Source organism: Erigeron canadensis, chromosome 3 (assembly GCF_010389155.1).
Source record: "Erigeron canadensis isolate Cc75 chromosome 3, C_canadensis_v1, whole genome shotgun sequence".
In the NCBI taxonomy this organism is placed as follows: Eukaryota; Viridiplantae; Streptophyta; class Magnoliopsida; order Asterales; family Asteraceae; genus Erigeron; species Erigeron canadensis.
In genome coordinates this window covers 39,800,391-39,827,922 of record NC_057763.1, presented here as the reverse complement: position 1 = coordinate 39,827,922, position 27,532 = coordinate 39,800,391, and the positions used below count along the sequence as shown (strand labels likewise).

General features: G+C 31.2%; 2 protein-coding genes across 4 annotated transcripts; one reads left to right on the top strand and one right to left on the bottom strand.

The window, feature by feature from the left end:
* Window positions 1–7,694: 7,694 nt before the first annotated feature.
* On the top strand, window positions 7,695–16,269 carry LOC122592886 (DNA mismatch repair protein MSH6). 3 transcript variants are annotated; one of them, XM_043765211.1, is made up of 21 exons: window positions 7,695–8,720; window positions 8,816–8,915; window positions 9,199–9,301; window positions 9,391–9,444; window positions 9,531–9,605; window positions 10,415–10,483; window positions 10,575–10,658; window positions 10,747–10,941; window positions 11,446–11,972; window positions 12,444–12,573; window positions 12,668–12,759; window positions 12,840–13,018; window positions 13,097–13,299; window positions 13,382–13,483; window positions 13,591–13,753; window positions 13,843–14,132; window positions 14,201–14,338; window positions 15,084–15,163; window positions 15,280–15,379; window positions 15,589–15,718; window positions 15,798–16,269. In XM_043765211.1, the coding sequence occupies exons 1-21, from the start codon at window positions 7,934–7,936 to the stop codon at window positions 16,025–16,027; spliced, it is 3,831 nt and encodes a 1,276-aa protein (XP_043621146.1). In that variant the 5' UTR covers window positions 7,695–7,933; the 3' UTR covers window positions 16,028–16,269. The 3 variants fall into 3 exon arrangements, with proteins under 3 accessions (XP_043621146.1, XP_043621145.1, XP_043621144.1); XM_043765210.1 differs by having other exon boundaries at window positions 8,810–8,915; XM_043765209.1 differs by having other exon boundaries at window positions 8,810–8,915; window positions 12,837–13,018.
* Window positions 16,270–16,278: 9 nt separating this feature from the next.
* LOC122592887 (E3 ubiquitin-protein ligase MARCHF8) lies at window positions 16,279–21,656 on the bottom strand. Its single transcript, XM_043765212.1, has 7 exons — window positions 21,425–21,656; window positions 21,208–21,279; window positions 19,311–19,366; window positions 18,320–18,464; window positions 17,157–17,237; window positions 16,969–17,064; window positions 16,279–16,562 (listed from the first exon to the last, which is right to left on the bottom strand). The coding sequence occupies exons 1-7, from the start codon at window positions 21,596–21,598 to the stop codon at window positions 16,521–16,523; spliced, it is 666 nt and encodes a 221-aa protein (XP_043621147.1). The 5' UTR covers window positions 21,599–21,656; the 3' UTR covers window positions 16,279–16,520.
* Window positions 21,657–27,532: the final 5,876 nt, after the last annotated feature.

Here is a 27,532-nt window from a genome sequence, read left to right as displayed (position 1 = left end):
TCAAGAGTGTTGTTGGGTCTTGTTCTTGATGGCTGCCCAAGAGTTGTTTGTTGGCTGTAGCAAGCTTGAAAAGAAGGGAATATGAGCTGCAAAATGAAGGAGAATATGAAGAACAAACAAAGGAATAAGTTGGGTACCCTTTGATGATCAAGAATCAAAAGAAAGTGAGGAGATAAGGGTTGTTTGCTGCCCGTTTTTGCTACTGCCGATCAGCCACCTTGGAGGGCTGATTTCGAGACTCCAAGGCCTCCCAAGAGCTCCATCCTTGATCTACCTTTAACCCTTATCTAGTTGATGACTCATACATGTTATTATTATGTTTTGTTAGTAAGATTTGAGGGTGTTTTTCACCTATTTTTCTGCCAAGAAAGAAAGAAAAGGAAGAGAGAGTTTGAGAGCATGTGTGTGTTCTAGTGTGTAAGAAATGGCTGAAAAATTGGTATTCCCTAGCCATAATCATGTGAGAGAGAGTGAGAGGAGAGTTAGAAAGCTTGTTTATTGGCTAGAGGGAGTGGTGTTTGCATGCCCATTGGTTAGAAAAAGGTTGGTGGTGTAGATTTTGAATGTTGTAATGTATTTGGATGCATAAATGACTAGATTCAATATACATGTAAAGGTGTATGTATATGTGAGTGTAAGACATGGAGGAGAGTGTAAAAATAAGTGGGTTAGTTGTATGTTGATTGGTGGATTTTATAAGAGTTTATATTTATAATAAGTTTAAGTTGTATGCATATCTTTTAATTGGAAGACTTATTCAAATGTTGCAATATATGTATGTACTTATTATTATTCGGGATTTTTGGTTGTTTCACAACTTGTGAGTCTTGTATAATTATTTATGTAACTCAACTTCTCGAAATAAAATTTTTGGTTCATTGACATTTCACCAAGTTTGATTAGAACTAATTTATAGCTTGAGATCGTATTGAATGATTATAGTTATTGTTTATGGCATTTCTAAGGCATTTCACTGTACTATGGGGCAATTATCGCTATGCTTTGAATGTCTAGAAGGTCGATTCTCTTAATAAACCTCTACGAATAAGGACCTATATAAGTCCAAGTAAATTATCCTAATTGGAGATTGAGGGTTGTTACAGAAAATTCTTAATTTTTGATTGTATCCGGTTGAATAGTTTGGGTGAACCGCCAAATTGATTCAATCTGAAAGCGATCACGTGCCTTCAAAGATTGTTTATATCCGGTTATCTGTTTGTTATGTCGAATTTCCCCAATAGTGGTTCGAAGAGAGAGAGATGGAAAAGAGGGCGGAGCATTGGTTGGTGGTGGTCGCCGATGGTGTTTGGTTGGTGATGGTTCGAAGAGAGAGATTGAGAAGAGGGTGGTCAGGTGGGAGCATCAAAAAACATACGATACAGTTGTTGCCGTTAAAAAAATACGATACTTTGGGGAAATACTTGTTCAGGTTAGATTTGGGAATTCAAAATATACTAATCATGAATAATTGTATTGACTAAATATAGGATAGGATTATTTAAATTTGTTACAACTCCATAGGTAAAATTGGACAATTCATGACCTATGAATTTAAATCAAAAGTCAAAATTCAAAAATAAAATTTGACCTTTGATTTTAATTTAAAGGTTAAAAATCCTTCAACTTAACTATGAAGTTGTAACCACTTTAAATCTTAGTCCCAAAATATATGAGGAAATAAATATCTTGAGTAAGAAAAAAAAAACCCATCATTGTTAGGTATTTTTGTGTAAAGTAAGTCTACTTCTGTGTTAGGTACTTCGGGGTGTTTGGCCTAGCTTTTTTGAGGGGGCTTTTAACTTTTTTGCTTATATTGAAGGAAAAAAGTCATTTTAAGTGTTTGTGTGAGTTTTTAAACTTATGTTTTTTAGCTTTTATAAGCCACTTTTTGATAAGCTAGAAATCAAAGCTTTTTAGCTTTTCTTCCTATTTTCTTTTTTTTTTTTTTTCAAAAACCAAAAGTTAATCCAAACACTACATAAGAGTTTATAAACTTAAAGCAAAAAAAGCCAAAAACCATTTATATTTTATAAGCATAAGAAAAAAATATAAGCTATGACAAACACCCACTAGTGAACTTACAAGATGCAAAGATCAATTGATCAATATGAATCTCGATTAGTGGATGGTCGATCTCTGCCTCTTTATCCAAATTAATTAGTCAGTAGCTTGAAATGTCATTGGATAAGAAAAAAAATAAATGGACATTCTATATATACATTAAAAATGATTAATCGATTCGCGTGAAAACTACAATAACGGGTTTGGTTTCAATTTCTAAGTTTTGATGGGCTAGCCCATTAACACAATAATAAATATGCGGTGACATATATATTATTTTTGCTATATTTTTCTTTTAGTACACACCAATATGATTTTCTTTACAATTTGTTTTTTTTTAACCAAATGGATTGAATACTACATGGCCCTTCAAATTATTTGTGGTTGTTTAACCCCATTCATCAACGCAAAACATATTTGCAATATATTATTTCATCGTTATTAACACATCGTTATTAATATTAAATAACATTTCATGATCATATATTATCTATTATTGTCAAACTAACTAATCAATTCGGGTTTAACCCGGGTTAACTTATAAATGTTTTGCAAATAAACCGAATGATACCGATGTAACTTTAAAATATGTTGTAATATTAAAGTGTATAATAACAACGTTAAATAAGTTGAAAAGTTGTAACAAATTAAATGTAAAAAAAAAAAAGAAACTAAACGGAAACAAAAATTATAACGATAAATTAAGGTGATTCAAATCTTACATATCAATATGAACATTTAATTTAATAAAAATCTATATCAATGATATATATATAAAAAAAGGAAAGATATTTCAAATTTTAAATTAATAAAATATGATAATGATGTCATAATTAAATTAAAAGGATTTTTGGGAGAACCATACAAAACAATTTTTTAAAAATCTTATGTCATTACAATTTTCTTTTATTTATATAATAGATATTATGTTCGTAACACATTATATTATTCTTCTAAGAGTATCATTATCCATATTAATACTTATTGTTAGACATATATTGTTATTTCCACTGATACAATTATATTAATAAATTTAATTAGTTTTTTTGAATAAATTGTTTGACATATGTGTATATTGAAAACAACGTGTAAAAAATTAACTTTTTTTTTCTTTTCACCACAATATTTTAAATGGTTATATTTTTAGTACTAAATTTTTATATTTTTTTTATTTTTTGTAATTTCATCAAAACATTTAACTTCTTACGCTTTTAGCACTAAATTTTTATGGGAACTACTTTTATTTTCACACAAAACTTTTACTATTCATCTTTTAACCGACAAATGTCAACTTTTGTTTTATTAAAAATCATTTGAATAATACACGTATTTTTCAAAAAGTTTTTTTTTTTTTAACCTTGATCCATGAACACATAACTATATGTAATGCATTATCTCATTATTATCAAAATATCGTAGCTAATATTAAAAATATTTATTCATATTATATTCGTAATATATTTTTCTATTCCTTAAATGTGTTATTATCGGTATTAATATATTTATTTTTAAACATTTCGTTATTTCTACTAAAAAAATTTATTTTGATAGATTTGAATAATTTTTTTCTATTAAATTATTAACAAAATAATGTCTCCCAGAGTAACACCCGGGTTATGGTTCAATAAAATCTATTTCTTTCATTTTGTGACAATGAAATAGTTGGTCATTTCGATCCGTCTCTCTTTTAGTATATCCAAATTTCACAAGCTTCGGTCTTATAACACACCATTTTTGGCCTTCTTTATATAATAACTTAAATCTACACAGACAATAAAATTCATCTCTCCTTATACAACTAATTGCTTAGTTTTTTTTTACAACTCTGAGTTTCATCTTAAGTGTAAAATTGTATTTAAAGATGACTTTATGTTTAAAAGTTAACATCGTCTAATATTAAGTATAGATAGATTTATTCTTTTACATGTATATTTTACTAAACAACTTCGGTACATAAATTTATATAACTATTAAAATACTAATATTTCATAATATTTTGAGTTAAAATTATGATAACGATGTTTATGTAAATAAGTATACATACATCAACAGATATATAGATATAAATATGTATATATATGGGATGAGAATATAAGGTTGTCTGACACTTAAGTTTAGATGTGAAACCCCACACATATGTTTTGTTAATCCATAAAATTCATAGAGGTCTAAGTTTTATTAATTAATCAATAAATATTAAAATGAGAATATAAGGTTGTCTGACACCTAAGTTTAGATGTGGAAACCCACACATATGTTTTGTTAATCCATAAAATTCATAGAGGTCTAAGTATTTATTAATTAATCAAGAAATATTAAAAAATTTATATGTGAGGGGTTCCACACATAAACTTAAGTGCCGGATAACCTTATAATTATTTTCCCCACACACACGTATATATATATATATACATATAATATGAATATAAATATTAAATATATAAATATGAAAATGAATTGGGTGATGAAGATGAAAATGAGTTATCAAGTGCCACATAAGCATTTTTTTAAAGTCAACAACCATGTTTGCAAAATTAGTTGAGTCAACAATGCCATGTAAGCTGGATCCTAGTCATCCGATAGGTTACATTTTTTGGACAAAATGTGTTATCATTTACATTACATAGACATTTTGAGAGATCGTTACATTATACTCACATTTGATTATAGTTATCTACACTCACAGGTCATTATCCTTATATATATATATATAAAAGGTATATCTGTATCTTCTTTTCGGTCCATAGTCCATGTAATCAAAATTTAATGACGTGACATAGTAACATGACACTTAATGGAAGGCAAACATTAGTTTTTAACGATATTTCATTTACTGAGAAACTTTTAAAAATATGATTCTTTTAATAGACGAAAACTAAATATGTTCACTTTATTAGAAATTTTATATAAAAAGATTATCTTTTTATGAATTTTAAATAAATGAAACATTGACTCATAACTATTCCCCGTCCTAAAAATTAATTTCTGCATTTTCACTGATTTGTTATTAAATCAGTGATTGTTATTCACTAATTTGTCACCAATTGTTATTAAATCAACAATAAATAGTGTTACGGATTGTCCAAATTGATCATATGTGATAAAAAAAAAATTTTCTTAAACATGTACAAAGCATCTATATAAATCAAGAACATATTTATATGGGTAAAATCCCCCTTACATGTTAAATTTTTATCCATAAATATATAAAATAAATAATAAGCCCTCATGTTTTTTTTTAATTAAAAAATCAATATGTGAGGGGATTTCACCCGACACCACTTTCACTCCCCCCTATATATCATTCAATCTAAGGGGCATGCTATTGACACCATGGAATTTATCTATTAACACCTTACCTCAAAAGGGGCAAAATTCGCCTCCTCTGCTTAACAATAATCGCCCCTTCTTCAAATAAAATAGTGATTTGACTTTTGAATGTACTGATAACAGTGGCAGACAAAGACATGGATTGTAGTATATGCAATCGAAATGTTATTATTCATTTTCACATATAACCTCTAACTTCTTAAAGTTTTATGTTATTACCAATTTACCATGTTGATATTCTATCCCCTATTTTAACTAATTATAAGATATATAGTTACCTTTATCAATTGTTGTGTCTTCAGCGGATTAGTATGGGTTTTTATCCTATCAGGTGTTTGAAATACGCAATTTACTTCGGCTGTCGAATGGCGACACGAAGTTTCAAGCGAATTTCACCTTTCAAAAAAAGAATATATATAAGGGTTGAGTATTGTAAAACAAGTATTTAATATATATATATATATATATATATATATATATATAATGGTTGGGTATTATAAAACAAATATTAAAGTAAAACAAATAGGACAAGATCTTGACCCTTAGATCATGACTAAATTGATGTACGAAGATTCACGAAAAAATTGATGTACGATGATTTTTATAATGCACGGTGATTTTCAGTGAAGAGAAACATATTGTTTTATTTTTTTTTTACTTTAATAAACATATATATATATTAAGGAAAGAAAGTTTAACATCCTTAATTTAGTGTTTTATTATATTTTAGACATGTGTACAATACATGAAGTTAACGACATTATTAATATTATATATAAATTTATTGCATTTTAAATTTAGTTTATTACATTTATTAATAAAAATATAAATTAATATTTTTTTTTGAATTTATTTTTAAAGTATGTCCTATTGAAATTGTTTACTTTGACATGTTTAACGATATTTAAATATTACAAATTTTTAATATGTCCATTAAAATTGTAGACTGCGGCATACTTAACAATATGTCATAATATGTCACTATCATTTTTATTTGTTTTATTAAATTCTTATTTTTCACTATTAAAAATAATATTTTACTTTTAGAAAAAACATATATTAAATATTTTAATTAGAATATGACAATGTTATAGTTGTTTTTGTTTTTCTTATATGTGTCATAACATTTATTAAGAAAAGCTTCCAGATTATATAATAGTACAATTTTTTTAAAAAAAAATATATATATTTACATTTAATTTTGTTAGTTTCTAATTATTTAGTTTTGTATTTATAAGATATACCGTACTATTATGACAAGTATCTATTATTTACTTTTATATTGTTTGAAATTATCGGTTAAAAAGTGTAACTTGGTGATGAAAAAAACAAAAAAGTATAAGTTAAAGTGTAATTATTGGTTAAAAAGTGTAGATTGTTGATGAAAAACGTAAAATTGTAAATTAAAGTCAAAATTAAAAAAAAGTCAATTTGAAAAATTGAGAGTTGTGATTAATCGATAGTCATTATAAAATTGTTGTTTAGGATATTAAAAGATATCATCACGTCATTTTATATTTTACAAAGTTAACTAATTACAAAAGAACATGTATCAAAGGATATAATACAAAATACAATAAAAAACTTTTGATTATTTAGCCTTTTGGGTCAAATACACGAGCGTAAATCCAATCCATAACTAAATATCATAGTTTTAATAGATTTATTTATTTATAGTATTAAAAAGTATGCTTGAAGTTTTAAGATACGCGGGTCAATTAAACAAAATATCACGTCATAAAACACTTTCTATTAAACTATCCAATATTTTCAACCTTATAAATAAATTGAGTATAGGTCTGTTACAAATCTAACTTGAGTAAAAACCTTTCACATGTTAATTTTTTTAATATTTTGAATAGATGATTGAGTACTCATATTTTTTTAATATTAAAAATTGATTTATGACGGATTTTTCAGTCAAATTGAATGTTTAATAGCCTTCTATTCACTCCCCCCATTTCCCCCATTGTATATACATTTGTTTTAGAGACTTGTATCCATTTAGAAAATATTATTAACAATTAGGGTTAAAAGTGTAAAAAGAATAAAAGATAAGTTAAAAACTTATTAAAAAACTTTTGATGCGACTATTGCATTTAATAGAGAGCGAAAAATGAGCTAACTCAAAAAAGGTGAAATTTGCCCCTTCTGCTCTTAAAATTCGTCCTTTATGAGGGATGGCAATAGGGTTAAAATGGTTAAAATGGTGTCAATAGGAATCCCTTAAACTAATCTATTGTAAAATAATATCGGAAACAATATTGAAAATGACACAAGATCGAATTTCACAAGATAGTATCCGGGTCTAGTGTTGGCGCCAGCAAATTTCTAAAAAGAAAACAAATCGTCAGGAGTCTCCACACTACCGCTTCCCGCCAAAGTTGATTCCCGGATTTCTCACTGGATTCCCGCCTTATTACTCCTACATACTTTATACATACATGTAGATACAGTTGTATGTATAATTTGTATACAGACACATATCACTAACCTAAAAATAATCACACTCACAATTTGTTTGTTAACCAATCAAATCAAAATGGCATTCCGGCGACCATCCAACGGCCGGTCACCGTTAGTGAATCCACAACGTCAAATCACATCTTTCTTCACCAAATCACCCTCACCATCTCAATCCCAATCTCCATCCCCTGTTCAATCAAACCCTAAATTAAACCCTAAATCAAACCCTAACCCTAATTCCCCTTCCCCATCCACACTTCAACCCAAAATCACTAAAAAGCTCCCCTTAGTTATCGGCCAAGCTCCGAAAAACCCGAGCTACGGCGAAGAAGTAGTGAATCGAAGGATTAGGGTTTACTGGCCACTTGATAAAATCTGGTACGAAGGTTATATTAAGTCATTTGATAAGAGTGTATCTAAGCATTTGGTTCAGTATGATGATTCTGAAGAGGAGCTTTTGGATCTATCCAAGGAGAAAGTTGAGATTTTAAAGCAGGAAAAGGCGAAACGGTTTCGCCGATTAAGACGGTTTTCGATTGAGGACAATGTGGGTAAAAGTAAAGATGATGATGATGATGATGATTGGGAAATGAAGGCTGATAAGGATGTTGTTGATGATGACAGTGATGATAAAGATTGGGAAATGAAGGTTGATAAAGATGTTGTTGATGATGATGAAATGGTGGATTTGGGTTTGGTTGACGAGGAGGAGGAAGAAGAAGAAGAAGATGTTAAAAAAGCGGACTTCAAGAAACGAAAGGGGTCGGGTGTAAAATTGAATTCGGATTCGGGTAAGAAGATTAAGACCGAGTCTCCAATAAGCCGGTGCACATTTTTGGAGGCTACTAAGAATAAGGATAATTGTAAGTAATAAGTAATTGTCGAAATAAATTTAGTTGTTTTTGAATTGGGTATTGTATGGTTTTATAAATGATCAGGTGGTAATGTTTAGCTGCAGGTGTGAAGGTATCTAATATTGTAGGTAACACTGCTGTAGTTGGTGATAAAGCCGACAGATTTGCCTTGCGAGAAGAAGAGAAATTTAAGTTTCTTGGAAAGTAAGTACTTGAGAATCTTGTCAGTTTTTTAAATTTCTATGTTGTATGCTATATGAGTTATTGATTCCCCATTGTTAAAACAAATGGCCATATACATGTATATCACATGCCTTATCTATAATGCCTCTATATTAGATTTAGCATAGAAGTTGACAAATTTAGCGATGTGAAGATAATGCCTTCCCTTTATTTTATACCGGATTTGAAGTTTAGTTTCTGTTTATCCTGGTCTTGTTGTTGGTGATATTATGTTAAGTTTTTACCGGGGCTTTGTATTGAGCAGGAACCGCAGAGACTCCAAGAGGAGATCCCCCGGAGATGATGGTTACGATCCAAGAACTCTGTACCTGCCTTCTGATTTCCTTAATAAACTAACTGGTGGCCAGGTAATAGTTTTTTGCTAATAACTTGCATAGGGAAGTATTTGTATTGCAATAAATTAGTGATTGAAGTGCTCTGTTTTTGTTAAATATAGAGGCAATGGTGGGAGTTCAAGGCAAATCATATGGATAAGGTTTTATTTTTCAAGGTAATCTATCTATCTATCAAATGAGGATAAGATATGTTGTCAAGTATCTTTTTGTAGATGTCTGCTAACGGCATGTTATCTATCAGATGGGAAAGTTTTACGAGCTCTTTGAAATGGATGCACATGTTGGAGCAAAAGAACTTGATTTGCAGTATATGAAGGTATAAATGTGTTTACCATCAATCACTCTATTTTTCAGTTTTTGAAAGTCATTAATTGTTTTTTTTTTTTCGATGATAAACCACACTTGATTCATGCTTTAATTTGGCTTACTGGAAAAGAAAACTCTTTTCCATAACAGTAAATCAAAGGGTATTTCTCATCATCTTGGGATGTTTATCCTGAAAACCTTGTATGTGACATTTATGAGGTTTCTCTTGTTTCTTTTACTTAATTATCTATATCTATACTATATTATAAAGCAAAAAGTCCATGTCTAACATTTTAAGTTTCAACATTTACTTTCTCAAAATGTCCCTCTATCCATTCTATATTTACTTAAACTAACTATAATACCCTTCGTCTCTCATCAAATCTCAACCAATCATTTTTTTTTCTCTCCTCTATAAATCATTTTTTCTTCAAATTCATTCAAAATCTTTTATCTCAAAAACGGTACATAGATAAATTATAAAAATTATATGGGTGTTCTTAAAATTTTATGCTCTTTCAATAGAGATGTCATTCGATATACTTTCGATGAATTTTTAAATACGACGGCGGAGCCCGTACTGCTAAGGCATTTGACTATCATACTATGACATATCACACTCTATGATCTAGCTATCACCCCTAACATCTCACCGCCGCAACGCGCGGGTACTTACTCTCGTTTATGGGAAAAAGCTGCTTTTAGTTTGATGAAATGACGTACTTTTAAGTTCAATGATAGTGTATAGTTCAAATGATAAAATGATCTTTTGGTATTAGGTGGTTGAATGAAATTAACTCTCTTGACAATTGTTTTCAGGGTGACCAGCCACATTGTGGATTTCCAGAGAAGAACTTCGAATCAAATGTAGAGAAGTTAGCCCGCAAGGTAATATTTTTACACTTGAATACTTTAATTTAAATTGACTCACGATATCTCATTGTGGAAAATCTTTATTAAAATGGCTTTTATGGAGCAGGGTTACCGTGTTCTAGTTATAGAGCAGACAGAGACACCTGAACAGCTTGACAAGCGTCGCAAACAGCAGGGCTCTAAAGATAAGGTAATTAAACACCAGTATACTACAGCTTTTTGAATGACATCGTATGACTATTAGTTTCCAGTTGTTTACATCTTGTTCTTGTGGTTAGGTTGTGAAACGTGAAATATGTGCGGTAATCACCAAAGGAACATTAACTGATGGAGAAATGATGTCAGCACATCCTGATGCTTCTTACCTGTTTGCGATATCTGAATGCTGTCAAGCATCAGAAAACAAACAAAATGATAGAATATATGGTGTTTGTGTAGCTGATGTTGCTACAAGCAAGATCATGATTGGAGAGGTGAACTACATCTAAAATTTGAATTCATGCTTTACTTTTGTTTCTGCTTTTGTATAATTTTTCTACTTTAACTTTTCCGGACTTAATTTCATTCACCATAGAGCATTAAAGGTCAAAGATGGGCTGGTTGAGTGGTTTGGGTAATGGGTCAAATCAGCTGAATTGGATGCTAAGAGACACTGTTTCCACATAATTTTAAGTTTCGTGTGAATAATTAGTGTGTCAAACATGATTACAAAAGCTACTTATAGTTCTCCGAATGAAATGATTTAGAAGTGTTATGAATTGAAAAAATCACAAATCACTTTGGGAAGCTTTTGATTTGCTTAAGCTGTTTTTATTTTGCTATTTTTCCATTACTTGCTTAGCCTGTTAGAGATATAAGACTACATGAAGTGACCCTTCCATAAGTAATTGGGTCAAAACTTTCTCTTCAAAAGTTTGATAATCACTACAATATGTGAAGGAGAAGTTGTACATGGAAATGATGCTTTTGTTTTGCAGTTCAAAGATGATTTTGAGTGCAGTGCATTGAGCTGTTTATTGTCTCAACTAAGACCGGTGGAAATAATTAAACCTATCAAGTTGCTCAGCCCAGAAACCGAAAAAGTACTTTTAAGGCAAACAAGAAAGCCCCTTGTAAATGAATTGGTGCCCCTCACAGAATTCTGGGATTCTAAGAAAACTATCCATGAAATCAAGGAGATCTACCAGCGTATCAGTAATCAATCAGTTTCATCGTCTTCAAATGAATCCACATCATCTGCCACTAATGATTGCTTACCAGAAGTTCTCTCTGAGCTAATGACTGCAGGAGAGATCGGTAACTATGCTCTCTCAGCCCTTGGGGGCACTCTATTCTATCTGAAAAAGGCCTTCCTGGATGAGTCATTGCTTCGGTTTGCAAAATTTGAGCTTCTTCAATGTTCTGGAACCAGTGATTTCACCACAAAGCTGTATATGATTCTTGATGCTACGGCTCTAGAGAACCTTGAAGTGTTTGAGAACAGTGTAAATGGAGACTCTAAAGGGTACCTTCTGCAGATCATTTTTTCTAATAGAGGTGGCAAGTCCTGCCCAATCAATTTCTCTAGGATCAATTTTGGTGTCTTTTATCTCAAACGGATCAAACTAAAAAGCGTGAAAAAATGGATCGGACGGGTTGAGAGTTGCCAAAGTCTATTTTTAATCCATGTGGCCTAAGTTGGTACACAGGTTACTATTGTTTCTGTAATCATAATAATAAGTTTAATTAGTTTTGAAAGATTAAAAATTGATAAAAAGTGTTTGTGGGTCGAGCCTAACCAGACTGTTTTGATTTATACTAAAAAAAGATATTCTAACCCGAAACCATTTTGCTCACCTGCCAATCTTGCCACCTCGATTACTTGCTTTTAGTAGTTGGTTCACGTATCATTGATCATCGGCAATACTGTCGGTCACACTACACGGCATTTACTAGTTGAACAATCCTTTTAAAGTTACTATTTTCATCAATGCAGGACATTATATGACCAACTAAACCGTTGCGTGACAGCCTTTGGGAAACGGTTGCTTAAAGCATGGCTTGCTAGACCTTTATATGACATAAACTTAATCAGGGAACGTCAGGAAGCTGTAGCTGGTGTGAAGGTTCTCGTATTTCACCAGTTATATCAGATTTTCGTTGCCCCTTTATGTAATGCATACAGATGTATACACTGTTTCTGATATAAGTTTATTGCAGGGAGTTAATCTACCTCTTGCACTTGAATTTCGTAAAGAGTTGTCTAGACTTCCAGACATGGAGCGGTTGCTTGCACGCATTTTTTCTTGCAGGTAAGTACCAAAAGAATGAACCTAGTATTTACCAATATTACAACTGTGTCATTAATGTTCACTAATTTGATATGAAGCAGTGAAGCTAATGGTAGAAATTCGGGTAAAGTGGTTCTCTATGAGGATGCAGGCAAGAAACAACTTCAAGAGTTCATAACGGTTCTCAGTGGTTGTGATTTAGTTATAAATGCATGCTCTTCACTACATGCCATTCTGGAAAATACTGATTCTAGGCTGCTGCATCGCTTACTTACACCTGGTACAATTGTTGATGATTTATTCAAATTTCATGATCATTATCTGCTGTCTAACATGAATTATTGATATTTATATACAGGTGAACATCTTCCAGATGTTTCTGCAGTTTTTAGGCAGTTCAAGGATGCTTTTGATTGGACAGAGGCAAAAAATTCAGGGCGTATAATCCCTCGGGAAGGGGCTGATAAAGTATACGACATGGCTTGCAAAACCGTTGCAGATATTGAATTGAGTCTGAAAAAGCACTTGAAGGAACAAAGAGAACTACTTGAAGATCCATCAGTGAGATTACTTGCTATTCATTGGTTAGAATAATTTTGTGAGTTCACCATACTAATTCTGTTTATTTTATGATCTTGTCTAGATCAATTATGTTACTGTAGGGAAGGAATCTTATCTTCTTGAAGTACCTGAAAGTTTGTGTGGGAGTCTTCCTCGTGATTATGAGCTACAGTCATCTAAAAAGGTAGATCTACTAGCCTGAGATTGTATGAACCTAAAATTTGGCATGCATTTATATATTCAGTTATAAGAAAATTACTTGAATATATTTTCTAATTTTACATTTTCCAGGGTTTCTCCCGTTACTGGACTCCTGTTATTAAGGATTGTCTTCGGGAGCTCTCGGAAGCTGAATCTGAGAAAGAGTCAAAGTTGAAAAGCATCATGCAGAGGTTGATCGGGCGCTTCTGTGAGCATCATGTTAGCTGGAGACAGTTGGTTACTACAGTTGCAGGTCTTTATTTTGGATATGTATCCTGAAAATTTTATTATTGTTTGTTTTTGTTGACTCCCTCAACTCTTGAACTGTTTTATATCTTCTAGAACTTGATGTCCTAGTCAGTATAGCCATTGCAAGCGACCTGTATGAAGGACCAACATGTCGTCCACTTATTGTGGATCCATCAATCAAGAATGAATCACCATTTCTTTCTGCCAAGAATTTAGGGCATCCTGTGCTTCGAAATGATACATTAGGGGATGGCACCTTTGTCCCAAATGATGTTTGTATTGGTGGTTCTGGTCATCCCAAAGTTATTCTACTTACTGGTCCTAACATGGGTGGGAAGTCTACTCTTCTGCGTCAAGTTTGTTTAGCAGTTATTTTGGCCCAGGTTAGTTCATGTGGTCATGTCAGGTACCTATTTTTTTTGAAATGATGCCCAACCATAGTATGTTCCAGGTGGGAGCAGATGTGCCTGCTGAAAGCTTTAAGATGTCCCCTATTGATCGTATATTTGTGCGGATGGGTGCAAAAGACCATATAATGGCAGGCCAGAGTACATTTTTAACCGAGCTTCTGGAAACTGCATCTATGCTGGTATGCTCTTTATGGTTTGTATTACACTTGGTAATTGGACCCATCTACCTACAAATGGGTCGTTTTGGAATATGTATTGTTTCAAGGGTTCAAACAGGTTAAGTCAACATCTAACTAAAAATAATGAGTTGGAGTGGGTATGTTAGTTGAATTCGATTCTGAGTGTGTTAGAATGCATAGACCTCTTTTTTTGGCTAAAGGAAGAAAGTTCATTTTTGGTGTAATTATCAATCATATATATCTTTTTGTAATCATGTTGAAGATATCAATCATTAATAAATCCGTCAGGACAAATGCCTCAACTTTTACGCCGTTACTTATTCAACTTGCCTGATCTGCCCATTTTGTCACCTCTAAGTTCTCATGACATTCCTCTCTTAAATTCTAGACATGAAAAGGTAGTAAACGCTTTTTTGTTGATGACTAGGACCTTCTTGCTTAAGTGACTGAAAAGGAGATAGACATTGTCATCACAATAATATGCAGTCATTCCCACCTGCTTTCATTGCAAGTTACCAGTTTATTAGATATTATACCATATCAATATATTTCATGGTAACTTCACTATCGCCACATTGCCAAGTAAATAAATTAATTGCTGAATCAAAATCTGCGTGTAAATTTCTTCAAATGCTTAATACTACTCTAACACTTTTTATGAAATTTCCAAGTGTCCAACTATTGCTCTTTTTTGATATCAAGTGGGTGTTGGTGTTAATGAAATTTTTATATATATTCAATGCAGTCATCAGCAACCCATAATTCACTTGTGGCATTGGATGAACTTGGACGAGGAACAGCAACATCAGATGGTCAAGCTATAGCGTATGTTTTATGCTTGTATATATTAGAAAAGCATAAACATTTCACAGATGCAATTATTGTTGCAAGTTTTTCACTAACTAGCACATGTCGCATTACATGAAACTGTTTGGTTGCAGTGCATCAGTTCTTGAACACCTTGTCAACAAGGTCCATTGTCGGGGGCTATTTTCTACTCATTATCACCACTTGGCTTTGGATTATCAGCAAACTCCAAAGGCACGCTCTCTCATTTCTTCTTTTCCTAGCTTTTCAGAGCTATAAAAAAGTTATTTTACCTTTTTATGAGAATTTTTTATATTTCTAAGCTTTGTCTAATCTTTTGGGTTATTAGCTACCTGATCTTTACGAACAAACTGATCAACTAAAACGATGAACTGCTAAGCTCACTAACAATCATGTAATGTCTGTTACTCTTTGCATTGTAGGTTTCCCTGTGTCACATGGCATGCCAAGTTGGAAAAGGAATTGGAGGTCTAGAGGAGGTAACATTCCTCTACAAGTTGACACTTGGTGCATGCCCCAAAAGCTATGGTGTCAATGTTGCAAGACTAGCAGGCAAGTTTTTTAGTTTTTTTTTCCTTCTTGATCATATTGATTCAAGCAATAGAAATGACACTGTAAACTTTGGGTTTAGGACTTCCTGATGCTGTGCTTCAAAAGGCTGCAATCAAGTCAGAAGAGTTTGAGATGATGTATGGTAAGAAAATGAACCAATCCAAGCCCACCAGTCAGGGTTGGAACAATGACATGGCGGTCATCTTGCAGAGCTTAAGAAACTGTCTTGTAGATACATATTCTGGTTCTTCAGCTGATCCCATATGTGAACTACAAAATAGGGCAAAGATTCTTTTGGAGCAAAAGTAGAACCGCATGCCTCTCTTAACATATTGTCAATGTAATTAGTTGAAAAGATTAAGAAAGCCAATAGATTTTTGGCAATTTTTGTGCAAGTGTTGCAAAGGTTTAGATCAGAGTGTCCATGTTTAAATTTTGGTGATACTAAATTAAATTTGAATTTGCAAGCCTAATTTCAACCTTTGTAAGCATCAACTATGTAATCCACATGTAGATAAAAGAGTAATGAATGTATGGAGCAATTGTGCTAACATGATGTGTACTTCGAAGATGTACATTGATTTTTTAGCTTGAAACAAGGTCTACACTGATTCTCTTTTATCTTTACAATTAATAATGATTATCATCTTGCACAAAGAAAGGAGAACATCAATATACAGCTATCAACTAGTACAAATGAAGGTACAATTGATATCTTCTTTTACTTTAACCCATTGGAAAAAGAATGTAAAGAATTCTTGAATATCAATCAAGCTGGAAACTTGTTGGTTGTGCATATCAATTATAAGTTAAACGTCCTTTGCAATGTAGCATTCTCTGAATCCTGCACATGAACAAGATTTTATCTTAGTACAAGTTGCAACCTCTAAATCTAGAGGGCTATGATTTCTACCCATTTTTACATGAAAAGATTGATTTGAGTTGTTTTATCGCAAATGGGCATATGGTTGATACTTGATAGTGGCCCGAACTCTATCTTCATCACAAACCAATCCCTAAACGGTGTGTTTATTTCAAAGGTTTAGATTATTATTATTGTAACAATATTTTTTTGTTACTGATGTTTGTAGGTTGGCACGAACTGACCCGTACAATTTAGACCGGTACTAAAAAATCGTCCATTTCTACCAGCACCTCTTTTGACCCATTACCCCAATCTGCCCAACCCATCCATCTTGTCATCTCATATAGTCTTGACTTTACTGCACTATCAAGAATTTGGAACAAACCTGATGTGGACGTGTGATGCTGTTATGGACCACATCGATCACCCGCATTATTATGTACATTGGAAGCAATATCCCACAAGCTTTTATAAGTAGTAACTGCAAACAAACGAGTAAGTCCTAATCAAATTAAACCATTATTACATAATGGATAAAAAGGCAGGAGCAATGTAATACTTCGTAGTACTTACTGTTAGGAGGGTAAATGGGTAATCTCCTGTTTCGCCGATTAGCACTCCAATAAAATGTCTGATTAGTAAAAGTACCGTAAACTGCACGTTTCAATATGTAGCCAATAATTAGTGAAAAGAACAGGAAATCTTTATGATCTCATTTGTACTATGTCTATGCAACATTAATATAAGGTCACATGGTCTCATAATAACTTTGCCTTATTTGGAGAATTCTTAACATACTTCCATAGGTATGGCCAATTTATTTAGCATCATTTTTGCTCTAGTTGTTATTTGAGCTTTCATTTGTGTTCACTTATCATTTAACAAATAAGAATGTTACATATTTCACTCTCAAGTTTGAAACATCTCAGACAACAACATTTTATTTTCTTCATTTGTAATTCAATTGTGGTCACATCAAGGTGTAGGAATCTTAATGGTAAACAGTTGTTTATTAATGGTTTCTTACTTTCTTCCTAAAGAGTTGGCAACCTTAATACCGCGTGAACAGTAGGGGCCCTATATAGACTTGTCAAACCATAAGGACCAAAATTTCATGTTGTGCCATGTTACTTAAGGCATACAATTTCTTCTCTTCCTACTAATTTTACTAGTATTTTAAAGAAAATACATACTTTGACTTTGAAGATCATTAGTATCCTTATTCTTGAAAAGCATATTAGCTAAGCTAACACTATATAATATATTGTGTAATAAATGCACTTTGTTTAAAAACACTATTTGGACTACTACCTACTATAATCCAATAAATGTTAATAGTTTTCAATTTCAATTTTAATAATACTAAATCAAATAATTGTATTTGCTTGATTAGCACTTCAAAAACAATGTTATGTACATGTACATTGACATAAAACAAGTTTATATTCATGTACATAAGTCAATAATTATATGCCTTTGGACTTATTACCGTGGACATTAGTTTGTATAAATGTTAAACAAAGCCCTTAGGGCTTCACTTAATGTACATAAAAAGATTATACATTTCCATATTAAAAGTCCACCCCTAAATTTTATAGTAAGTGTACAACTAATTAATGCACCTTAACAAAAGCTGTAAGGGATTCGTTTAGCAAAACCCATATAAAAATAGTGTAAAAGTTTATTAAGTATTTCTCAAACATCCAATCATCTAAAAGAAACCAAGAAAAACTTACAATGAGAGCCAAAGTTCGAAAAATAGAAGCCGTTGTGTCAGCTGCAGATGAGCACTCCTCATGTTCTCTTTCAGCCAAACTTTCATCTTCAGTAATGACCGTCGTTTCCAAATCTTCGTCTGCTCTCGGAACCTCCAAACTTCCTCTATTATTATATTACAAATATTATCATATAAAACAATTAGCATGATTAAAATTGTACATACAAGAACCAACAAATAATGCAATAGTTGTCCATAGGCTGAATTATGGAGCTTTCTAGAAGGGGACTGTACCTAGAATGATAGTTTTCCACTTTTTTGGGCCAAAAATTAAATAAAGGGTAACATGTCTGTCTGGTTGATTGCAATTTAGGAATATTAGCCGGTGGAATTTATAAACATGTTTATTAGATATTCTATTTGGAGATGGATTATCTAAGATCACGGAGACTTCCTTCCTTCTTTATCATTAAGGCATCCAACTCATCATTTGTTTACCCAAAAATCATATATTCAAAAAAAATTCAACAAGCAAGTTCTGAGCTGTCATTTGAAAAACATACAACTATAATGTGGAATAATCGTCGATGTCTTAAGAATATACATTTCTCAGATTACATACATTTTGGGCAATGGCCCCCCACTAGCATTTCGATTTCGACCCCAGGCTGGCAAGGAAAGAAATGACACAAAGGGAGGTCCTAATGGAATGAATTGAGCCCTTTTTGTCTATGATTGGCTAAAGCCACATATATGGTATGGTAAAGAATTAGGATTAGGACATGTTTACATATATAAGCGTATCCAAAATGAAAACAAAACTAACTAACAATCAAATGAAATCTAACTAATTAAACATGTTACTAAATTACAAAATCTATCAACCATAATTTTAGATTGTATTCATAATGTATATTTGTTCTCACAAATAGTGTTGTGACACGACTAGAATATAAATGAACAATAAAATATGAAGCGGGAAGAGTAGAGTAGTAAACTAGTAAATTTACCGAATCGTGTGGACGTCTTTTTTAGGGGGTGGGGCTGAATATCCCGGTTCAAATTTCTGCAAACAAGTACATGTCATTTTCAGTTGGTATGAGTTTTTTCTTTTCTGGTACATGTTTCTCATTTTCATTACAAAATTGTTTTCAAAGCAAACATCAATTTATTACAAAAATAATAATAATAAATCATTCTACCTTTTCTATTGGAAAAAAATAAGCATAGATATTTTTAGACTCTAATAAATTTTCGTTGAAGCTAGCTAATATTTTCTTGTTAAAATTATAAAAAAAAAAAGTAGATATATATCACTGACACTAAAGCTAATGAAATTGTCTTAGCAATGCATTTATTCTTTCATGTTTAGGAATAACTTTCTGAATATATATAGTACATATTTCGCAAGGTTCATGCCTCTCTAGGCATCATTAGGGGCAAGGGTGTAGTGCCGATTTATCAAAATTTTGACAAAGTTATACCCAATCACAGGTGGACACCTAGCTAAACAAAAAAAAAACCCAATTTTAGCCAAAAGGAGCCAAATAAGTGGGTGTAGTGAGAAAATACAAGCCGATCGGTTCCTTTGTATCTTTCTTTGTAAAATACTAAAATATATATTCACCCACCCACAAACCCCCCACACCTGGTCAAAAGCTCCTTTTCCAATACACCCAACGTGCATATGCATCGGCTATTCTTGGCCGATTGAAGTTGCCGATGGTATTTGCCGATTTTTGCCAAAGTAAATGATGTAGGGAGCCAATTTGCCGATAGTTTTTGCTGACTATATCCTTGCCCCTTATGACTATTATCATCTAACAAATACGTTATATGCTAAAGTGGGTCTATATTTCGAAACAAAAAAGTTATTTATGCCGGAAATGGCTTATTGAAAGCAAAGTTTGTTGGGTTCTTTTTCAAACTTTTATCGATATAAAAGAGAACAAATTAAAGTCGTGTCAATTTCAAATTAGTTTGAAGGTAGATGGCTTGAATTTCCTAAAGTAACCTTTTTAGGATAGAAAGAAGATATACATACACCAACAATATTCCCTTATTAGATTTTTTAAAATAATAATATTAGTAAGGAAGGAAAGTATAGACAAATAGATAGAGTAATCCATATATCTTACGTGGCTTTAATAGTCGACAAGGAATATGATACAATACAAATATGAATATACAGATTTCATTTCTTGACTTAAAAGTTGAGTATATGCATGCCAATGCCATCATTTGACCAAACTTAATTCGGTCATAATTTCAAATAGTCCCAATTAATTTATTATACAGAACAATAAAAACATTTTCACATAATCCTGCGGTATATATGTTTAGATACGTATAAAAATAAATTCAAACATAATACTTTTACGTAAACATGTTAAATAAAAATATACTTTATATAAACATATAAATATATAGGCATGTATTAATAGCCACCGTTGAGATATTACTATATTTAGTTTTTTACTTAGCAAAGTTGAGTTGGAAATAGAAAAGTATTTATTATTTTAATGGAGGAACGTAGTAATCTGTGTCTAACTTGTTAGAACGAGACACATGTACATACACAATTCAATATTCATCCATATTAACAGAAACATGGTGCTTTTTTTTTTCTTTAAAGTTTATAGAAAAAAAAAATGTTTTGATACAAAATAAAAAAAAAAAGGTTGTACGGGCAACCATCACGAGAAAACAAATTAACGCCAATAACAGACGATGAAAAATATGTCAGATTGTCTCATATAATGTATATTAACCAAAACGACAACAAATTAATCCATCCGTACTTGAATTCAAACAATTATCATGAAAAATGGCCGGATAATACGAGTATCAAATGTAAGAAATAAAATTAATTAAAAAAAAAAAGAAAGAAAGAAATTAAAGACGTACCTGAAGACATATTTCGCAATTAGTGTTTCCTTTCTCATCACACCATCTTTGTACACAATCTCTGTGTGCATACTGCAGTTTGTTTGATCAATCAATCAAAAAACACAAACTACTTTCAATTCATTAATTATTATATAGAAAATTAATTTCATAAAAAAACCAACCGATACTATAATGAATGAATGAATAGAGGGGATATAAACATATATAGGCGTACCTTAACGGTACCAGAACATGAGCATGGAGATTCTAATGTTGAATTTTCCAACTGATCCTCTGCCTCGTGACAAATTCTGCAGATTATCATTTCTGGTGCTGCTGCTGTTGAATATAATAGAACCTGTTCTGAATCATCATCTTCATATATATTTAATCTGACTTCTGTCATCATGTATTTTTTTTATTTTTACACAATTCCCTCGCACTTTTTCTTTCTTTCCTTCTTTGTGAATTGGCTCTGTTTTGTGGAGAGTTTTCTTTGGCTTTAAAGGTGAAGCCAGAAGTATGGAGTTTACAATCTTGCCCTTACGTATGTATATTTAGTATTTTATATTAATATTAATACTCGTAGTTAATAATAATCTTTTATGTCGATCATAAAATATGGACGTGTGTATGCGCACTTTAATGACCCCATCAAATTTAAATCATTTTGATTATTTTAGTCGGAAGTTTTTCAAGAAAATAAACTTTCTTTTACTTTTATTGTTTACCAGACGGATGTCAGCACGATGCAACGACGGTGTAACGAAGGCGGCAGTGATGGTGGTGATGTAGTGAATGTAAATTAATTGATGTAAGAGAAGTTAATATGGTTATTTAATGGTTGGCGGATTAATGTTGTAAGTTATTTCATTAAGGATATTATAGATAGACAAGTGTGTTAAGGCCCCCCGGATGTGTATAATCACGGGTTCGATTCCCACCACAGGGTGTTTTTCCCAATTTATTGGGTTTTTTCCTCAAGTTATTAACTATATGATCGTGTCGCAGTCACTGCTCAACCGATGATTGTTCTTTACATGAAAATTGTTTTTTGATTATTTTCTGAATAACTTATGTGTAATTTTGAAGTTTATAATTGTGTGGAGCATGGATTATCATCCGTTATACAATTATGTGTAGATTTGGATTCTTGATCACAAGTGCACGAATATTGCTATGATCACATGTATGCAAGTCGATCACATGTAATCATAACAATATTCGTGCACATATGATCAAAAATCTAAATCTTCACATAATTGTATAACGGATGATAATCCATGCCTCCACACAATTATAAACTTCAAAATTACATATAAGTTATTCTATAAACAATTAAAAAACAATTTTCATGTAAAGAATAATCATCGGTTGGACTTGATTTGAAAAGTTCTCAAAAATTCTTACAAAAAAAAGTTCTCAAAATAACTTTTCACTCTGAACTCAAGCTCTAATGAGCTCGTAAAAGCCTTTAACTAAAATTTGTTGAATGCAAAAATAAATCAGATTACAATTATAAGCTTTTAATAAACTTTCTTTGATCATATGACCATTTTATCTTTTTATTATATACTTTTAAATAAGTTCGTACCTAAACTACCAAGTCGAAGAAGAAACATTAGTTACAGTTAAATACCTTTTTTTTTATATCCATAACACCTTACGATATTTTTTTAGAAAATGTATAATATATTTATAAATAAAAACAGTATTATTACAACAGTCCAATAGTTGAAACTTGAAACCATAATCTCTGATGATTGAGAGGACGAGATTAATAGCAATATCATTGTCTTACAATGAATTTTTAATTAAATAAATTATTATTCTGGTTTAGGTTAAGCGATTGTAACTATTGGTTGGTGCCTTGATATAACAATGGATTGATATTCAATAACAGATAAGATCAACAGAACTTAAGCTGAAATAATAAACCAAAATAATTTATATTTAAGCTGTTTTGCATTATTATATATAAAAACCAAATGATAGTTGTATGTCATAATGTAACCTTCTTATATACAACAAGGTCCCCCCTCACTCTTGAATAAGAGATGCAATAGGATGTTATAAAAAGAGCACCAAAACAAAGAAATCGTAGTCTATATATAGTCTACACTATACAGCAAGGTTGAAGGTCTTAAAAATGCATATGTATTTTGACATCATCAAGAATTTTAGTTTGTATATTATAATAGGGATAAGTATTTTGGAATGTAATAAACTTTGAACGAATGTCTATAGTAGGAAATTGTTAGAATATGAACACATACATAACCATATAATCACGAGTAAGCGCAAGGGAAGAAATCGAAACATATATGCAATCAAATTAATTAACAAAGACTATAATTGAGCCGTGTACCTTATGCAAGCTCCAATAAAAATAATAATAACAAGATTATTATTAATGATTAGGGTTTAAAGCAAAATCCCTCTACGATCGCACACTAGACACCTCGAACAACGTATGCTAGTACTCCATCACAAACCAAACAAACCTTTTGCTTGAACCTTCAACTTCAAAGTCGAAACCCCTCTTAGAAGAAGGAATTTCGGCCACTTCAAAGCAAGGAAGAAAAAGGAGAGAATTTGCTTATGTGAAAAAGTATATAAAAAACCAAGAATTAAGCCTCTATTTATAGGACTTAATTAGGGTTAACATATCTTGGAAAATAAGCAACATAAAGGCTTAAAAAAGCCTCCATATTGCCGTCCCCTACATGGGCTTTAGGTCCAAGTCCATTTTTCGATTTTCACATTTTAATCCTCCTCTTTAATCAATTAAATATAATTAACCCTTTAATTATGTTTAAATAATCATTTCGTGATCAAACTAATTAATATATTACTTTAATATATCAATTAATATTATCAAGTTACCGTGTCATTTCGTGTGACCCCGTAGGCTTAAATTATTCCCGAACATGCGATTTAAATAAAATGATCACACTCCATACAATAAACATTTTTTAAAGTTGTTTGCATACAATACACACAACTTTAGTTATTTCCTACTATAGACATTCGTCAAAAGTTTGTTACATTTCAGGATACTTATCCCATTATAATATATATTTTTGTTTACATGTGGTTGGACTAGTACTCTTTTTTCCTCATTATTTTTACCAATATTGTCTTATCAATAAAACAACTAGACTTAATTTTTCTAGTTAGTATGTCTATAAATTTGCACATACATGTACACCATAAACCGATTCTGTTAGTCATGTGCTATTACTTTGTAGACTTTTAATTCATCGGAGATAGCCTAATAGCTAACATCTTAAAAAGAGATCTCATATATAAATTATGGTAAATACAATTTTAAGGATGACATGAAAAATTAAAAAAATAATCATGAACCAGATAACATACATGTAGAAAAAACTCGTCCTTTTCAAATAATTTAACCTGAAGCCTCATTCATTTTAATTTACATAAAAGAATTGAAGTGTTGGCTAACTTCAATACTAAATTCAAATAGTAAAAAAGGAAAAAGATAACACAACAAAAAATAAAATAAATATGAGTAAATAATAGACTAGTGTTAAGGGAAAAAGATTTGTGGTATACGGATTACAAATGGGTTATTGAGGGTGTGTATGATTAAAAAAATGAAACAATATGGAAGTGTTATTCAATTCTCTTAAAAGAATGGTGGCCACTTGGAGTCGTGGTGTTATGGTATGAGTTGACAAAGTCCACACGCTTCTAAATTTGCCACCAACGTCTACGTTTTCGCCACACAACACATCCCGGAATCTTAAAAACATATATTCAAACACTTTGTGTCAACATATGGCAAGCCTCATACTTTCTTTTCTCTATTTCTTAGGAAAAATATTTACCATTAAAAAAATTTAGAGCAGAAGTTTTAATGATCAGCATAGTGTTAAGTTCGATAAATAGATAATCAAAACCAAATACTCGTATAACTAACTATTGTTTGTATCAATGTTTCTTTATGTATCCATTAAAAAAATGTCCCACGACTTGTACTAAATTCCACCAAAAAGACATTTAAGGTGAAAACTAGTAATGCAACCTCCTGAGAATTTTTCTGAGGCCTTCGTAATGACATAAATCTTTTCATCCATTTTGTAATTCACGCGGTTAAAACCTCATAAGAAGATCTGATTGGAGTGTGATCATTTTATTATAAATCGCATGTCCGGGAATAATTTAAGCATACGGGATTACACGAAATGACACGGTAACTCGATAATATTAATTGATATATTAAAGTAATATATTGATTAGTTTGATCACGAAATGATTAATTAAACATAATTAAGAGGTTAATTATATTTAATTGATTAAAGAGGATGATTAAAATGTGAAAATTGGAAATGGACTTTGGACCCTAAAAGCTTAAAGGGGCTGGCCACTTTGAGGCTTGTTTAAGCCTTGATGTAGCTTATTTTCCAAGTTAAGTTTAACCTAATTAAGTCCTATAAATAGAGGCTTAATTCTTGGTTTTTCACATAAGTTTTCTCTCCTTTTTCTCCCTTTTTCTTGAAGTGGTCGAAATCTCTTTTCCTCAAGGGGATTTCGACTTCAAGTTAAGGGTTTGAACAAAGAGTTGTTCGGTTAGTGATCGGGGTACTAGCATACATTATTCAGGGTGTCTAGTGTGCGATCGTAGATGGGTTTTGCTTTAAAACTTAAGCAATAATAATATCATTATTATTATTATTTTATTGAAGCTTTGCATAAGGTACACAACTCAATTATATTCTTTGTTAATTAATTTGATTGCATATTTATTTCGATTTCTTTCGTTGCACTTACTCGTGATTATGTATGCTTATGTAATCATATTTTAACATATCTAACCTAAGGTACTTATTGTTATCTTGAAAAGTTGGTTCTGATAGTCAAAATTGTGAAACATATAGCTTTTTACAACCCATGAAAATTGTTAAATGCAAAACTTTATAATAATATTATAATATTTTAATTTTTTTATTTAACATAGATTTCATTGATAACTAATACAAATTAGAAAGAATTCAACCGATACATCATATAGAAACGAATTTATACCCATTCAATCCAAAACATACAAGATTTCTTACATCTAGAGAGGCCGGAAAACTAAACATAAGAAAAATTAATAACGAAATCAAAAAGAAAATCGCTTCTTTGTTGTTGATTCCCAAACACCATCTCGTTTCTTAGCCTCCAAATAGACCATATATAACCCGCATAAATTGATCAATTTTATCAATAAATTAACTTTCTGGTTAGTTATAAGTCCTTGGAAATTTTGTAGCCAAACTAACGTTTTCAACCCAAGTTTCTAACCAAGAAAAATAAAATCCAACTTATTAAAACAAACTTTTCACAAATGTGGTTGATTTAATAACATTTATTTTCACATCAACTTTCAGATTTAATAACATTTAGCCGCATGTATTGGAAAAACTTTAGGAAACGAGTTACTTTGTTTGATAAAATAAAAAATGTGGCTGATTTAATAACATGTAACCGCATGCAATGGAAAAACTTTAGGAAACGAGTTACTTTCTTTGATAAAATAAATAAAATATGTTTTTAGTTTAAAGGAAAGATGTAAAATATAATATAATTCAATATAAATTAAGGGTCCGACCCAAGTAAGTGAGAAGTTACAATCATCGATATACATACATTTGATATACATGAGTATACTTATCACTTAAGCAGTATTAGTCAAATAATTAAGGTTGAAAAGTTATATAAACTAGATTAGATTATGAAACCAATAATCACTTAAAGTTGAGGGACCACTCTTCAACCAATATCTTGCAACTAATTGTATGGCAATAACATAGTTATCATCCAACGAATGAAGCTATCATGACTAATATCGCTTTCCTTTGGTTTTTCAGAAAGCAATATTTTAAAATCATATATATACCTGCCTTCAGAATATGATAACATCTGATCTTAAGAGTGTACAGTTGTATATTATGAAATGTTAACATCGGAATCCTTTTAAGTTATCCAACTTGAAGGGTAAAGTTGAGATCATCTTAATCATTGGATTATAATTAAAAGTTAATATTTAATTGTTATTTTTCAATTTTAACATTTGATTTCAATTTAAGAGTCAAAATCATTTTAACTTTACCCCTTAAGTTAAAAATAACTTGACAAAATCTTCATCCATTAACATTATGGATGGCTGATGTATCGTTGAGTTAGTGGAAACTCGGTGTAAATTAAAAGATGTGTGTAAAGGAAATCGCTAGTGATTTTTTTTTGTTTGTATATGAAATACTTGTAAATAATATAAATGGATAGTGAGGTGAAAAAGTTAAAAATGTGTAAAAGTGTTTGTATAGCTGAAAAT